This window comes from Osmerus mordax, chromosome 2 (assembly GCF_038355195.1).
Source record: "Osmerus mordax isolate fOsmMor3 chromosome 2, fOsmMor3.pri, whole genome shotgun sequence".
Taxonomy (NCBI): domain Eukaryota; kingdom Metazoa; phylum Chordata; class Actinopteri; order Osmeriformes; family Osmeridae; genus Osmerus; species Osmerus mordax.
Window position 1 is genome coordinate 10,796,090 of NC_090051.1, and position 15,561 is coordinate 10,811,650.

The 15,561-nt window shown below is 45.5% G+C and overlaps 1 protein-coding gene across 1 annotated transcript in view; it reads right to left on the bottom strand.

Moving 5' to 3' along the window:
* asic4a (acid-sensing (proton-gated) ion channel family member 4a) overlaps positions 1-15,561 on the bottom strand; it is a 99,213-nt gene that overhangs the window by 17,030 nt on the left and 66,622 nt on the right. Inside the window, exons 2-3 of the mRNA XM_067254954.1 lie at positions 3,633-3,777; positions 2,913-3,040 (exon numbers count right to left, since the gene is read on the bottom strand). Of these exons, the coding sequence (XP_067111055.1) occupies positions 2,913-3,040; positions 3,633-3,777 (273 nt within the window). The remainder of the gene's footprint in view (positions 1-2,912; positions 3,041-3,632; positions 3,778-15,561) is intronic.

Sequence of the window (15,561 nt, forward strand, 5' to 3'; positions counted from 1 at the left end):
AGGTTCCAGCTATCGTCTCGGGCTATAGTGGACTTTTATCCACAAGCTGGTGTGGGAGTGCCGACTTGGTTCGGGATTACAACAGACACTTTTATTGGTGACCAACTGCCGGTGCTAGGACGAGGACACTGCTTCTGAACTTTGAGGTTGGAGGTTGGAGCTGAACTATCAGCGGCATTGACTACCGGGGGGGGGGGGGGGGGGGGGGGGGAGGGGTTGCTTCCATGGGAAGCGGACCTTAATTCCATTTATATTTTAGATAAATATTTGTAATTACTTGCTTGTGTGGGATTCCACTAACTATCCAGTTAGTGGAACCCAGGAGAGGGTTCCACTAACTGGATAAGGGTAGGGATTGGGGTCGGAATAAATCCAAACTGTGGCCTGATAGACCCCGGCGCCTGGCCTGTGGCCTACCCTGTGTGGAGAGTGTGAAGTGCAGACCTTGGTTTTAACGTGTGCGCATGATAGCGGTGTAGTGCAATATTCTAGCCTTCTAATTGAGTGCAGTGAGCTTCTTAGTCTAGTCATTGGGTGGGTGTGACAGTTTGCAGTGCATAGGAGAGTCTAATTGTGGCAGCACACTTCGTGGGCAGCAGGTGGCTAATGAGGGGCTAGGGCTTCTTTGGGCTGGTTCCATCCTAAAACCCGGTTCTTATGCCACACAAGGAACATTTGGGCCTATTCCAACGTTGTATGCTCTCTTGGAGTTTACCATACCAAAGCCTTGTAATATGAATTTTTGTACCAAATAAAGTATAGTGATTTTTGCTACTTCTGTGTGTTCATCTGAGTTGTTGGGGATTACACCGAGGGCCCAGTGTTGTGGTAGAGAAGGTTGTTTGTAATTTACATCTCAAAGCCTTACCTCTCTGCGCGACAACATTCCCTGCCATAAAGTCAACATTTGTGTGTATCGCCAACCTGTTATTGAATGAATATGGTAACTATGTTGTGATATTTACGATTACAGGTAAGAACGATATATAAATGTATCGACCCCCCCGACCTGTGGTTTTTACCTCTTTTGGGGGGGTCCGAGCCTTAATCGGGGGGGTCAAACCCCCCTGTAATTCGCACACTGCGTACCATAGCAAACAATGGGGTTTTAAGTGCAATGTTTAGAGGGGTCATTGACTGGGTTTTTGGGGTATTTCACACTGTTCCTTACGGTCTCCGTAAGGAACAGTGTGGGTATGTAACATTAGGTATGTAACATTGGTTGGGCTGAAAATGGCCCGGGTGCTGTTCTATGCCTCCTGATGTATCCTGTGAAATAGCCCTAGAATGAAACGCTAGGTTTTGTCCTTTTATGGTATGCTCATGAATATATAGATGAGCTGCGCGCTGATTAGTTGGTTTACAACAAGCGAAGCTGTGGAGCAAAGACGCAACACGGCCAACAGCACTCACTGAAACATCGAAGGTGGAGACTTGAAATAAAAACGTACAAATAAATCTATTATGTCTACACAACAATGTTTTCAACAGGTTGACTAGATATTGTAGCGATCTCAGTCACTACGCAGAGAGGTTTTTCTGTAATAATAACTTTATTGCTTAACATCAATGGCACGTAAATCTGTGACTGCTTATAACAAAACCGCGAGCACGAAGAGGCTCATCAACCAGAAACACGTTGGGCCCTATCTTGCACCCAGCACAACTGACTTTGTCAACGACGCAAGTATCATTCCTAGTTTGCACTCGACGTAAAGCGGACTTTTCCCTCCACAGACGCACGTCGGTAAATTAGGGAATGACCTTGCGCTCCCGGGGGCGGTCCAGCGAAAAAAGGAGCCGTGTTTCGGCGCAAACGTTCCCTGGTGCTATATTGCAGTTTCCGAAAAAGAATTCCGCCACAGACCAGGAAAAATTTAGTCTAAAGTCAATGGCGCATTATTCAGATGCTATTTTAAGGGCGCAAGGTTGGCCCGTGGGCACTGCTGGCGAGGCCAGGGTCTTCTTCCTGAGAAACTACGTTACATAGTTTTGATTTATTGTATGGCTGTGTTACACTTTTTTCATGTCAATGATTTTAAAAGATTTTCATGAGAAATCTCTATGTATGTGAACTTGATTTGTAACAATTGTGGCAATTTCCTAAGAACTAAACAATTTAAAAATATAACAATTAAAACTATTTAAATATATATAAAAATAAGAATAAGAATTTGAATGAGCAGCATGAGTAGGCAACAAACTGCTCTGCTGTGAACTGCTCCTGCCATGCGCCTGGCAAATCCGCCGTTATAATAGCAATCCGCCATGGAACAAGCGCGGCTACTCTTAAAGGGAATGTGAGATGATTGGTTTATTGCACGTTACGCCCAAACCACTTTTGGTATCTTTTTTCTTTAACTTGGTATCTGCACTTAGCTGCATCCAACTGGGCTAGCCTTCATCGAAGATAAGATCCCTCAGCTTCCAGGTACCGTTAGGCTATAGACTGCACTCTCACCTGCCCCAGTGCAACATATTGTGGGGGGAGGGGTGACACAGGGGTGTCAGGATCAGAGTGTGGAGATACATGACAGGATCTGAGTGTGGAGATACGTGGATTTCTATGACAAAATGTTTCAAACCTAGACTGTGGTTTCGATCGGCTATGTTTTAAAATTATATTTGAGGTTGATTTGTCCTACAGTGAAGTTGAAATCCTGTTTTCCATTCATGAAAAAAAAAATATATATCTGCATGATTGACAATATGCGACTCGCGATGGGGGGGCCAGTGGGGGGCCAGCAATTTTCGCAGGGTGGCCCCCTGCCCCCCCCCCTGACGGTGCTACTGATGAGTTAAAGGGAGGGCTAGGGGAGAAGTTAAGAGAGAGGAAGGGCTGGGTGAGGTGAAGGGAGGGCTGGGGTTTATTAGAAGGGAAGGGAGGGTTGAGGAGGAGGGAGGTTACCTACCCTCTGCTCCTGACATGAAACAAAGGTCTGGAACCCTGGGGAGACTCCAAAGCCCAACTGGTGGATGTAGGGAGGCTCGTCCTGACTGTGGATCTGTACGCGGATCCCAGCCTCCAGCGATGTCTCGTCTGAGAGCAACACACAGAGGGATCAGAGGAGGGGGGCGGGGGGGGGTAGGTGAGAGAGTGAGTGATCAGAGAAAGATAGAGGAAGACACAGGGAGATAGAGTAAGAGAGAGAGAAAGCGTAAAGGAGGGAAAGATAGAGGGAGAGAGTGGAAGAAAGAGTAAGGGAAGGAAATATAGAAGGAGAGAGAGGAAGAAAGAGGGAGACAGAGAGAGAGAGAGAGAGAGAGAGAGAGAGAGAGATAGCAGGAATGAAATAAAGGAGATGAGAAATGGACAGAGCATGGAGGGCAGTCAGATATCCTCTCCAGATGGATGCTTATTGTAACTTCTGTTTCTTCCGTTTCAGTCATTTTCCATTAAGCTGGCTTTGACCATCACATCTCTGACAAAACCATGCTTCCTTTAAATCTAAATTCTGATATGTTTTTCACAGAGAGAGAGAGAGAGAGAGAGAGAGAGAGAGAGAGAAGGGGGGGGCATGCATGTTGTTGACTGATGACATTGAAGACATATTCCATTCCACAGGACATTTTCTTCAATACAGGTTTTAGTGTGATCTACTGATTTATTTATATATCCGTATGTGTCGTACTTGTTTCTCTCCAGATGGGTAGATACTCATCTTGTTGGATATCCAGCATGATCTCCAGCCCGTTCCCCATTCCGCCCTGCTTGGTTTTCTTAGACGTTGTTTTGTTCCCGTTGAAAGTGTAGCATTTTCCATATCTGGTGTAGACCTTGAGGAGAAACGAATCTCTATCATAGATGTCACAATAAACATGATGGCATCCATCACATTGCTGACGCACAGGGATATGGGAGTCAGGTGGCTGAGCGGTTAGAGAATCGGCTAGTAATCCGAAGGTTGCTGGTTCGATTCTGGCCGTGTCAAATGACGTTGTGTCCTTGGGCAAGGCACTTCACCCTACTTGCCTCGGGAGAATGTCCCTGTACTTACTGTAAGTCGCTCTGGATAAGAGCCTCTGCTAAATGACTAAATGTAAATATGCTCACCCCTATTACGGATGTGTATCAAAGCTAGAGACCCGGACATACCTGTACTGATTATTACAGTACCCAATTATGTTGGATACAGTTTGATCTTGGATGGTTGAGCCATAAGTCTACAAAAAAGTGGGACATGGACACCCACAAACTAAAATGTAGCCTCAGTGTTGAACAGAGTAATCCAACGTAGCCGACACGTGTTTTATGCGGAATGTTTGGAAACAATTACGCAAAGCACTTCTGAAGAAGCAACTATATTTGTACAGCCCATGACAAGAGTGTTTTCGGAAAACATGTAGCCTAATTTCTGTGTGTCTGCCTCTCATCTGCGCACAAACCTAAACAACACACTTGATTTGGTCCAAAAATTGTGAGTTGTATAATGAACGAATCAGACAACTGCGGGATTACATGACAGGGTTAATCAGACGAAAAGATAGAGGAACAACAGCGAAATATCAATAGAAGTTATGAGTAGGCCTACTTCAACAGCGGCTATAGGCCACTTTCAGTACTAATAACAAGCCACTTTTATCTTCAACACAGATTTGAGCCGTCAGATGGTTAAATGAGACCCGCCTACGACACACACCGTCATTTGCAGTCCGCAAGAGTTCTCTGATCTCTGTTGCTGTTACAGATATCAAAGCCACGACGACTGCAGCGTTCCACGGAGAGGGCTTAGCCTATGTTGTAATTTTCCATAGAGCAAAGTTGTTCTACACTCTTAGTAACTGTAATTAGGGCAGAACCCTATAATGTTTGACTTGCCTATGAACTTCAACATGTGGCTCATCAGTTAGGGTTTCAAATTTAATTGGACTTTATCACAGCATTTTTTACATTTTGTTTTAAGCCTTTTGTTTTAAGCCACAGGCTGGGGGTCTCTCAACAGAAAGAGGACTTCAGTGACAAGTGGCCGTCACTTTAAAAGAGGGCGTCCATGTGTATGGAACGTATGTCGATAAGGCATTAGTCATCTACTTGAAAGCCAAGTATACAAGAATTCCTGGATTTAAGAACATAATGACAGTGGCAGATCTTTTAAAATAGGTTTTAGGCATGACATTTACATTCAGGCCCTGATCAGTAGGACTTTGTGAAACGGCCACCTCGGTCATTTTGAGACTTGACATTCATAGTACAAAAACAACACATCCATTATAGTACCAGTCAAAAGTTTGGACACATTTTCCCATGGGTACTGTAGGTCTGAAATTAAAGGCAAAGGGTCAAGAAATTGTACAATAATGTTTGCTGTATGCACATGTAAATAATGTTCACCTCTGACCAAGAGGTTGAACAGTCGTGTGAGGACAGAGGTATGTTGAGGAACCTCTCTGACTGATGTGTACTAATAGTAAGGGTTGGTTTAATCTCTTCACAGCTGACACATTGAGGCTGAGGAGGTAAGCCGCACCTATCGATGACTTAGCCCAGTTCATTGACATACTTAAGCCTCTTCTGCCTCCTTTCTATCTGATGCGGAAGCCAAGATAAAGAGGGATTCAACTTTAGAAAATGCAAAGAGAGAGAGAAAGAAGGAGAGAGAGAGATAAAGAAAGCAGCAGTGAATCTCAGAGTTATGGCTCTCATGGGAACGCCAAGTTGTTCACAAACCATGTCCCCAGAGACACAACCAAGTCTCCCATCATTTTACAAGGAAATTGTTGGCAGAGCCTCAAATGATTAATTTCTTAGCTTCAGAGACACACTCTCTCTCTACCTCTACTCCTCCACTATTTTTGTATCTCTATCTCTGACTCTTTCCTACTCTCTCTCCCCTCCCTCGTTCTTTCTCTCTCACTGTATCTAATTCTTTTTATTTCTAATTCTTTCTTAAAAAGTTTGCAAAGTGATCATGTGTTTTTTTTCATTACCTCTTGCACCAAATTCAGATAAAAGTGAGCTGGCTTTTTCTTTCCACAAGGAGCTTTTTCTTTCCACAAGGAGGGAAAACCAGGGTTGAGAAACAGAGCAGTATCATGGCACTGCAACAAAAGAGCTTTATTGTGTTGGCACCTGTAACCTAGTTTGTTAATGTGTTAGGATGAGAGCAAAAAAGAATAATGTAGCTAAGTTATCATGGGATTTACTGTTTACAACACATCATGTGCAATACTTCTTGTCTGCTTATGATGGATGAGTTCATGTTTGTGTCTTGTGCAGACCTACTCTCCCATTGGCACAGATTTGCCCTCAATACAATAAGTTATTTGCTGCATGATATTTGTTAATATTCCAAGGCTCAAATTATCAACAGTTAAACTATCATTTGTGCAGCTGCACAGTAACATGCTCTCCATATTAACATGCAGCTCTGGTCGGTGGCAGTAACTTTGCTTTGGAAAGATGCCTAACTACCTCTCATTTCCATAAATCTCTCCTTTTATAGCACCAAACTTAATTGGGCTTAATGTCAAGCCATTAACAGTCTTTTGGCAGTGTTCTTTCTTGTTTTCTTCCCGTTGCCGCAATTTTAAAGACATTAAGAAGTCCACCACTTGCTGGCTATAATTCGGCAGTCCTCATGTGACCTTATACCCAGTCATGTGGCAGTTCCTCTGTGCTTTTTCCTTTTAAATAACCCCCACAATCCCTCGTGTTCCTACAGCACACAATCATTTGCAGCCATGTGCCTGTCACTGGCATGACATGCAGTGTACACAAACAAGAAACGGTTTGAAGTCATTTTTCCCCCGATGGTAGTGTAACATTGTTGCTTGCTCTGATTGGCAGGTGAGAGCCATTAAGGCTGGTTCCTGCAGGTTGAGGACTGGATATTCTCGGGTTTAATAGGATCATTACACCTGGCAGTACCACTGACAGAATGATTGAATATTTACATGAACGCGCCTACGTGCGGGCTCATATTGTAAACCATCCGACACGTTTGAGGGACATACAATGCTGCTAATCCCTTACCTGTTAAAGCCTACTTTGATTTGAAATGCTACCACAAAAACAGAGGACTTGTATTGGTGTGTTCAAAACAAAGCCATTGGCCCTGAAAACTTTAAACATTATGTAGGCCTAAAGGTGAACAGTGCACCCACTCTGGTGGGACAACAGTATAGGCTACACCGTTGATCCAGATAGACCAACAATGTTCCCAGTCTGGTATAACTCTATTTAACAGTTTATCAGGTATGGTTCCAGTTCACTGCGCAAAGTGCTCTCTCTGGTCGACAGCCACTTTCGTAACTTAATCCTCGAATAATCCTGTATCAAAGTATGTAGTTAGTATGAGGCACTATGGAAAATATTTAATTTGTCACAGGTCAATGTTTCTCAACATACCGGTGGGCAAACATTCTCCCTGTGAGACCTGACATTTTGTTAATTCTCTTCTTCCTTTAAAAAAGGGAACAGCAGCTCCGGTGTGAAAAGAAAGTAGTCATGCAAGGTTTTGCACTATTAACCGCTGTCTTCTATGAAGGCACTCTGCATATTATGTAGTTTTAATGCATCTTTCATTGCATTGCATCAAAAGACATAGGCTTCAATTTATTTAATATACATTCTCAACATCATTAAAAATCTAAGTGGGGGTCTCTCCTAAGTGACTTGCATCACTCTCATAGGGTTTGCAGTGGCCTCAGATAAGTCATACCTTGGCTCACATGACAAATTGTCAACCACGTCTTACCAGCTGTAACAAAATATTACATAACCTCATCACGTCAATTGGAGTTATAAAACCTAAAATAGGATGAATAAACCAACAGACTCAAGGCCGATGCAGTTCACTGCCTCAATTGATTTAGTCGCTAATGACTGTAGAGCAATGACTAAACCCAAAGGAAAATTATGTCCGCATTTGCATAACCTCTTTTGATCAGTGTGGGTTCAATCAAGAACCTGTAACATATCAAGGAAACTGATTATGTGGATAATATTCTGCATTCATAAAAATTTGTCATCAGATCAAGAATGTAGACTATTTTCGATTTTCCCTTTCCCAATGTAAAGGTCAGGACTGCACACTGAACCTATAATAATTAATCGAACATTTAGTGGCGCAACATCTGTCATAGGATATCAGGCTACTGTAGTCCAGGGACGGACTGGGAGTAAAAATAGGCCTCTGGACTTTGATCCAGACCGGCCCACCAGAACCGGCCACTGTCTACGCCACCACAGCTGCCCTGCCAATGCATGCACTTTCTGTGTTTGATGGTCTTCCAGACTTAAAGATCCTGTAAAGTGGAATTGAAAACAAGTTTTAAGTTCACCCCACCACAGAATAATGTGTTATTAACTACCCATCCAAATTCGAATGGAAAAAAAACACAGACAAGTATGTTAAATTTGGCTTTGAAATCGTGAGAAAATCAGCAGTCTTCTCTGCTTGAGACTGGGGGGGCGTGTCGCCTGAAGGAGCTGAAGCTCCACCCCTCGCTGCCTACCTACGACCCAGATAATGGACGCTATGTCAAGCCGAACAAAACCGTATAGAATTAGAATTTATTTGTTCAATGACAGATGTATATAAATGAAATTTTCCCTGAGCTGTAACAGTAAAAATTGACACCAGAGACAGCAGACAGTGAGCTCTCCAACTAGGCTACTTCTAGCACATTAGCTACCATTTCACCAAAATACCATCATTCTACACCGAGTAGCCTAATATCAAGTTAGCGGTTTGCATTAACTCATAGCAGAGATACCTCTGGAAAAGTTATCTAGTATAATTATAACAAGCACACAGAACTGAGTGATGAACTGCTGGCGGCGGTGGATGGTCCAGGTGCGACCGGAGGAGGAACGGCCGGGAGGGCGATGCTCGGTACGGCTCCGCGCTGCAAAATCAAAATCTTCACAAAATCAATCCACCTATTTTTCCAATATGGAAATTAAATAGCGTTGCAGCGCAGCTGAAGTTTTTGCATCCAGGGAAGATGCAGTTGCGGGTGGAGGGAGACATGCTGAAGCTGGCTAGCTAGCTGATGTAGGCTACAATAACAGTACAGCAGGAGGAGCCATTCAGTGATCTGACGTAGATGGGTCGAAATGAAGTAGATGGGTAACTTTTTGGCCCCACCCATTAAAACCTGATCTGAAAACGGAAGAGAAACTGTTCTACGATCTAACTACACATTTCAGTGCGAAGTTTTAGCGCTTTGCACATGCTTTCAGGAACTCATTTCACACGTATATAATGTACTGAGAGCAAATCATGGAATTTACTTTACAGGATCTTTAATGCTGCATAGATGTTCATTTGAAATAGACCAACCGGCCTGGGGGAAATGGGGGCCGGACGACCGTGTTGCTCAATCTTCTGCCGACATTTTTATTAGTAGCCTAGTTAAAAAAGGTATAAGGCAAGCGGCCCTCCAGCCCAGAAGTGTTGATATCGGCCCACCAGGAATTCTCCCGATGCTCCCGATGGCCAGTCCGCTACTGGACCAGGCGCGTTGCTAGACATAGAACTCTACTGGGACACAGGCCTCCATTATACATACAGTTCAGGGACACAAGTTTGATATCAGATTTGGTAGGGACATCAATAGTTAATGCGAGCATGCAACAATATTTTTTGCAATAACTTGAGCTCAAATAAAACAAATTTTTTGCTTAATGTAGGCTATAATACGTTGGATAACTGTTGTTATTATGTTTGAGTCAAAATAAGGTTGGCCTATTATTGATAAATTGTCTTTAGTTTTGTGATGTTTTCTTAGCCTACTTCAATTCTGACTTGCGTGCAGAGTCCGACACCCGGACTTATGTGTGCGTGCTAAAAGTGTCTATTATAGCAAGCACAGAAGAGCGCGGACATTCTGCGGGCCACATCAGTTTGTGTTTTCGATTAAACTGCGTTGATTTTACAAGTGTTGAATATGATACTGGGTTTCTTTTTCTGGGATTATCAATCTAAATGAATGCACTGACTAATAAAGTAAATAGGTAAAATGTTATGGGGCACGTGCCCCAGTAAAAAGGGTCTAGTGGTCAGCCCCTGCTGTAAACTTCTTTCAAATAATAAATACGTCTTAAATTAGTGTGACAGCATCAATACGAGTTATTAAGTAACAGTATGGAGGTGTGATAAGAAATGTTTTAATCCCCATAGAAGCACAAAGATCTACCAAGCCTTAACGTGGACACTACTCCACTAATTGACCCTGGCAAAAATCAGCAATCTGCCTCTGTCATATATTCACATATTGATGACTGATCCGGGTAATAAAATAATTTAAAAATACGTTAGCACCTTGCCTTCGTTCGTGGCACTGCGCTGTGTTCGTTAGTAGTGATCTGCATCCTCAATGAACAAACCTGTTAGCTGAACCGCACTATCCGCCTCTGACAAATGTGTCTCCCCTAGCCCTCGGCAGTATGCCTATAGTCACAATCTGCATCTGTGTTTTCCACTCGGCTGACCAGAGAGGGCCACTGCATTCACGGATGGGAGGAGAACATCAGAGCAGTTACAGTTAGAGTAAGGCTGCCGATTACGTTTTATTGTTGGGGTAGCGGAGGTCCGCACTGGACTGAAAAAAAGGCTTATCGTATGTGCCAACTGCTGCTATACCCTTCAAGTAAACATACTTTCGGTTGTACTTTGTCTGATGGTAGAAGTTGGAGCCTGTAAGGGAATCACCTATGGGCTCTGTTGCAAACACCCAGGCCTAGGACCAGTGGCGTCACAAGACCCTTATTACTAGGGAACGTGCCCCAGTATAAATCTGCTGTGCCCCAGTAATTGATCATTACTGATTAATAATCCCGGAAAAAGAAATGTAGTATCCCTATCAACACTTCAAAATCTATGCAGTTTAAACCGAAAACACAAACGGATGCATGCCACAGAATTCCATGTCCACGCGTTGTTCTGTGCTTGTTATAATAGCCACTTCAGAAGTTCAGGTGTCGGCACAGTCATAATTGAGGTAGGCTAAGAAAACATGACGAAACTAAAGAAAGTTTCTAAATAATAGGCCAACCAATCATCTTATTTTGACTCAAACATAATAACAGCATGAGTCCAACGAATAATATTACATGAAGCTCAAACTGTATTTGCGCTCAAGTTATTGCAAAAAAAACAACAACTATTGTTGTCCCTACCATATATGATATAAAAGTTACGTCCCTGAACTGTATGTATAATGACTAGGGGCCTGTACCCCAGTAGAGCTTTATGTCTAGCAATGCACATGCCTAGGACATTTGTCCTCTTGGTTGTCTTTCAGCTGCTGTTTAGATATTCTAGTTTAATTATGTATCATTCTTATTCACGCAGACCTTCTTTTCCTCACCTCTTAATCCTCCGGTCCTCTCCAAGTGTATTTTCCCGACCCCTGCTTAACCAGTTTATCCAGGCCGCTCTTTTATACAGTGTTGATCATAACCAAGAAAACTGTGCTGCTGTTTTTCTTTCTCCTGGAGCTCTGGGGAAACAGTGTTTGTTGGAGCTACGCCAGACGGAGGGAAGAACGTGATTTCCTCAGGGGCAGAACTGAGAGCATTATTGTCTGTAAAAATCATCAGTATACAGTCTTGTGTGTGTATGTGTGTGCTCCTTACATCTGAGATATATAACTGGCAGTTATCAAAACACCAAGAAACACCCACATGAACAAGTAAAGATAAGAGCCCAACATCCGTATTCCTGATTGGGTTTCCTGTGTACATCCCTGTGGTGTGGAACATTGCTGTTTCTCCAGTGAGACACTGCAACACTTGCTTTCTTCACAAGGTGGTGCCACAAGCGCAACAGATGCGAGACTCAATTCAGTTTGGGGAATAGAACTATAAAGCAATATTACGCTTACAAGCATGTAATATTTAAGAGCAAAGGGACCACAGAGTTCCATAGTTTATAAATCACCCAGCTGCGTGTGTTTAAACACAGGCAATGATGACTGTTGTAGCTACTTGTTCAGTGTGAAAAAACACTATAGAACAAACGTTTTTCAAATACATACAGTTAGGTCCATAAATATTTGGACATTGACACAATTTTCATCATTTTGGCTCTGTATACCACCACAATGGATTTGAAATGAAACAATCAAGATGTGCTTTAAGTGCAGACTTTCAGCTTTAATTTCAGGGTATTTACATCCAAATCAAGTGAACGGTGTAGGAATTACAACACATTTTATATGTGCCCCCCCCCTTTTTAAGGGACCAAAAATAATTGGACAAACTAACATAATCCATCCATCCATCAATATTCCGCTTGTCCGGGGGTCGGGTCGCGGGGGCAGCAACCTAAGCAGGGAGGCCCAGACTTTCCTCTCCCCGGCCACTTCCACCAGCTCTTCCTGGGGGACCCCGAGGCGTTCCCAGGCCAGCCGAGAGACATAGTCCCTCCAGCGTGTCCTGGGTCTTCCCCGGGGCCTCTTCCCAGTGGGACGTGCCCAGAACACCTCACCAGGGAGGCGTCCAGGAGGCATCCTTATCAGATGCCCGAGCCACCTCAACTGGCCCCTCTCGACGCGGAGGAGCAGCGGTTCTACTCTGAGCCCCTCCCGGATGACCGAGCTTCTCACCCTATCTCTAAGGGAGAGCCCGGACACCCTGCGGAGAAAACTCATTTCGGCCGCTTGTATTCGCGATCTCGTTCTTTCGGTCACTACCCACAGTTCGTGACCATAGGTGAGGGTAGGAACGTAGATCGACTGGTAAATAGAGAGCTTCGCCTTTCGTCTCAGCTCCTTCTTCACCACAACGGACCGATGCAGAGCCCGCATCACTGCGGACGCCGCACCGATCCGCCTGTCGATCTCGCGCTCCATCCTTCCCTCACTCGTGAACAAGACCCCGAGATACTTGAACTCCTCCGCTTGGGACAAGATCTCCTCCCCAACCCGGAGATTGCACTCCACCTTTTTCCGGTCGATAACCATGGCCTCAGATTTGGAGGTGCTGATTCCCATCCCAGCCGCTTCGCATTCGGTTGCGAACCGCTCCAGTGAGAGCTGGAGGTCACGGCCCGATGAAGCCAACAGGACCACATCATCCGCAAAAAGCAGCGACCCGATCCTGAGGTCCCCAAACCAGACCCCCTCAACACCCTGGCTGCGCCTAGAAATTCTGTCCATATAAGTTATGAACAGAATCGGTGACAAAGGGCAGCCCTGGCGGAGTCCAACCCTCACCGGGAACAAGTTCGACTTACTACCGGCAATGCGGACCAAACTCTGGCACCGGTCGTACAGGGACCGAACAGCCCCGATCAGGGAGTCTGGTACCCCGTACTCCCGGAGCACCCCCCACATGAGCCCCCGAGGGACACGGTCGAACGCCTTTTCCAAATCCACAAAACATGTGTAGACTGGTTGGGCGAACTCCCATGCACCCTCCAGAACCCTGCCGAGGGTATAGAGCTGGTCCACAGTTCCACGGCCAGGACGAAAACCACATTGCTCCTCCTGAATCCAAGGTTCGACAATCCGACGGACCCTCCTCTCCAGCACCCCTGAATAGACTTTCCCAGGGAGGCTGAGGAGTGTGATCCCCCTAAAGTTGGAGCACACCCTCCGGTCCCCCTTTTTAAAGAGGGGAACCACCACCCCGGTCTGCCAGTCCAGAGGCACTGTCCCTGATGTCCACGCGATGTTGCAGAGTCGTGCCAACCAAGACAGCCCTACAACATCCAGAGCCTTAAGGAACTCCGGGCGGACCTCATCCACCCCAGGGGCCTTGCCACCGCGGAGCTTTTCAACCACCTCGGCGACCTCAGCCCCAGAGATAGAAGGGCCCCCCCCAATGTCCCCAGACTCTGCCTCCACGTCGGAACGCGTGTTGGTGGGATTAAGGAGGTCTTCAAAGTATTCCTTCCACCGATCCAGGACGGGTCAACAGCGCACCATCCCCACCATATACAGCGTTGACAGTGCACTACTTCTCCCTCCTGAGTCGCCGGATGGTGGTCCAGAACCTTTTCGAAGCTGTTCGGAAGTCATTCTCCATGGCCTCGCCAAACTCCTCCCACGCCCGGGTTTTTGCCTCCGCGACCGCCAAAGCCGCATTCCGCTTGGCCTGCCGGTACACATCAGCTGCCTCTGGAGTCCTACCAGCCAACAAAGTCCGATAGGCCTCCTTCTTCAGCTTGATGGGGCAAATGGCAGTGCAGAGTACCCACCCTTTTTGGAGTCTCTGGGAGGGGTGCTGGAAAGCGCTCCTCCCGGAGATTCCCTCGTCCTCCTGGGGGACTTCAATGCTCATGTGGGCAATGACAGTGAGACCTGGAGGGACGTGATTGGGAGGAACTGCCCCCCCAATCTGAACCCGAGCTGTGTTTTGTTGTCTTCTGTGCTAGACACGGCTTGTCCATAACGAACACCATGTTCAAGCATTAGGGTGTCCATATGTGCACTTGGCACCAGGACACCCGAGGTCTCAGTTCGATGATAGACTTTGTAGTCGTGTCGTCGGATCTGAGGCCGAATGTCTTGGACACTCGGGTGAGGAGAGGGGCGGAGCTGTCAATTGATCACCACCTGGTGGTGAGTTGGCTACGATGGTGGGGGAAGACACCGGTCAGGCCTGGCAGGCCCAAACGTAATGTGAGGGTCTGCTGGGAACGGCTGGCAGAATCCCCTGTTAGAAGGAGCTTCAACTCCCACCTCCGGGAAAGCTTCGACCATGTCTCGGGGGAGGCCGGGGACATTGAGTCCGAATGGGCCATGTTCCAGGCCTCCATTGTTGAGGCGGCTGACCGGAGCTGCGGACGCAAGGCGGTCGGTTCATGTCGCGGCGGCAACCCTCGGACCCGGTGGTGGACGCCGGAGTTTACTTATGTAAACTCAAAAAATATGAGTTTATTTATGATTACTAACATAATCATAAATCTAATTGTCACTTTTAATACTTGGTTGCAAATCCTTTGCAGTCAATGACAGCCTGAAGTCTGGAACCCATAGACATCACCAGACGCTGGGTTTCGTCCCTGGTGATGCTCTGCCAGGCCTCTACTGCAACTGTCTTCAGTTCCTGCTTGTTCTTGGGGCATTTTCCCTTCAGTTTTGTCTTTAGCAAGTGAAATGCATGCTTAATTGGATTTAGGTCAGGTGATTGACTTGGCCATTGCAGAACATTCCACTTCTTTGCCTTAAAAATCTCTTTGGTTGCTTTCGCAGTATGCTTCGGGTCATTGTCCATCTGCACTGTGAAGCGCCGTCCTATGAGTTCTGAAGCATTTGGCTGAATCTGAGCAGATAATATTGCCCGAAACACTTCAGAATTCATCCTACTGCTTTTGTCAGCAGTCACATCATCGATAAATACAAGGGAACCAGTTCCATTGGCAGCCATACATGCCCACGCCATAACACTACCTCCACCATGCTTCACTGATGAGGCGGTATGCTTTGGATCATGAGCAGTTCCTTCCCTTCTCCATACTCTTCCCATCATTCTGGTACAAGTTGATCTTGGTCTCATATGTCCATATGTTGTTGTTCCAGAACTGTACAGGCTCTTTTAGATGTTTTTTGGCAAACTCTAATCTGGTCTTCCTGTTTTTGAGACTCACCAATGGTTTACATCTTGTG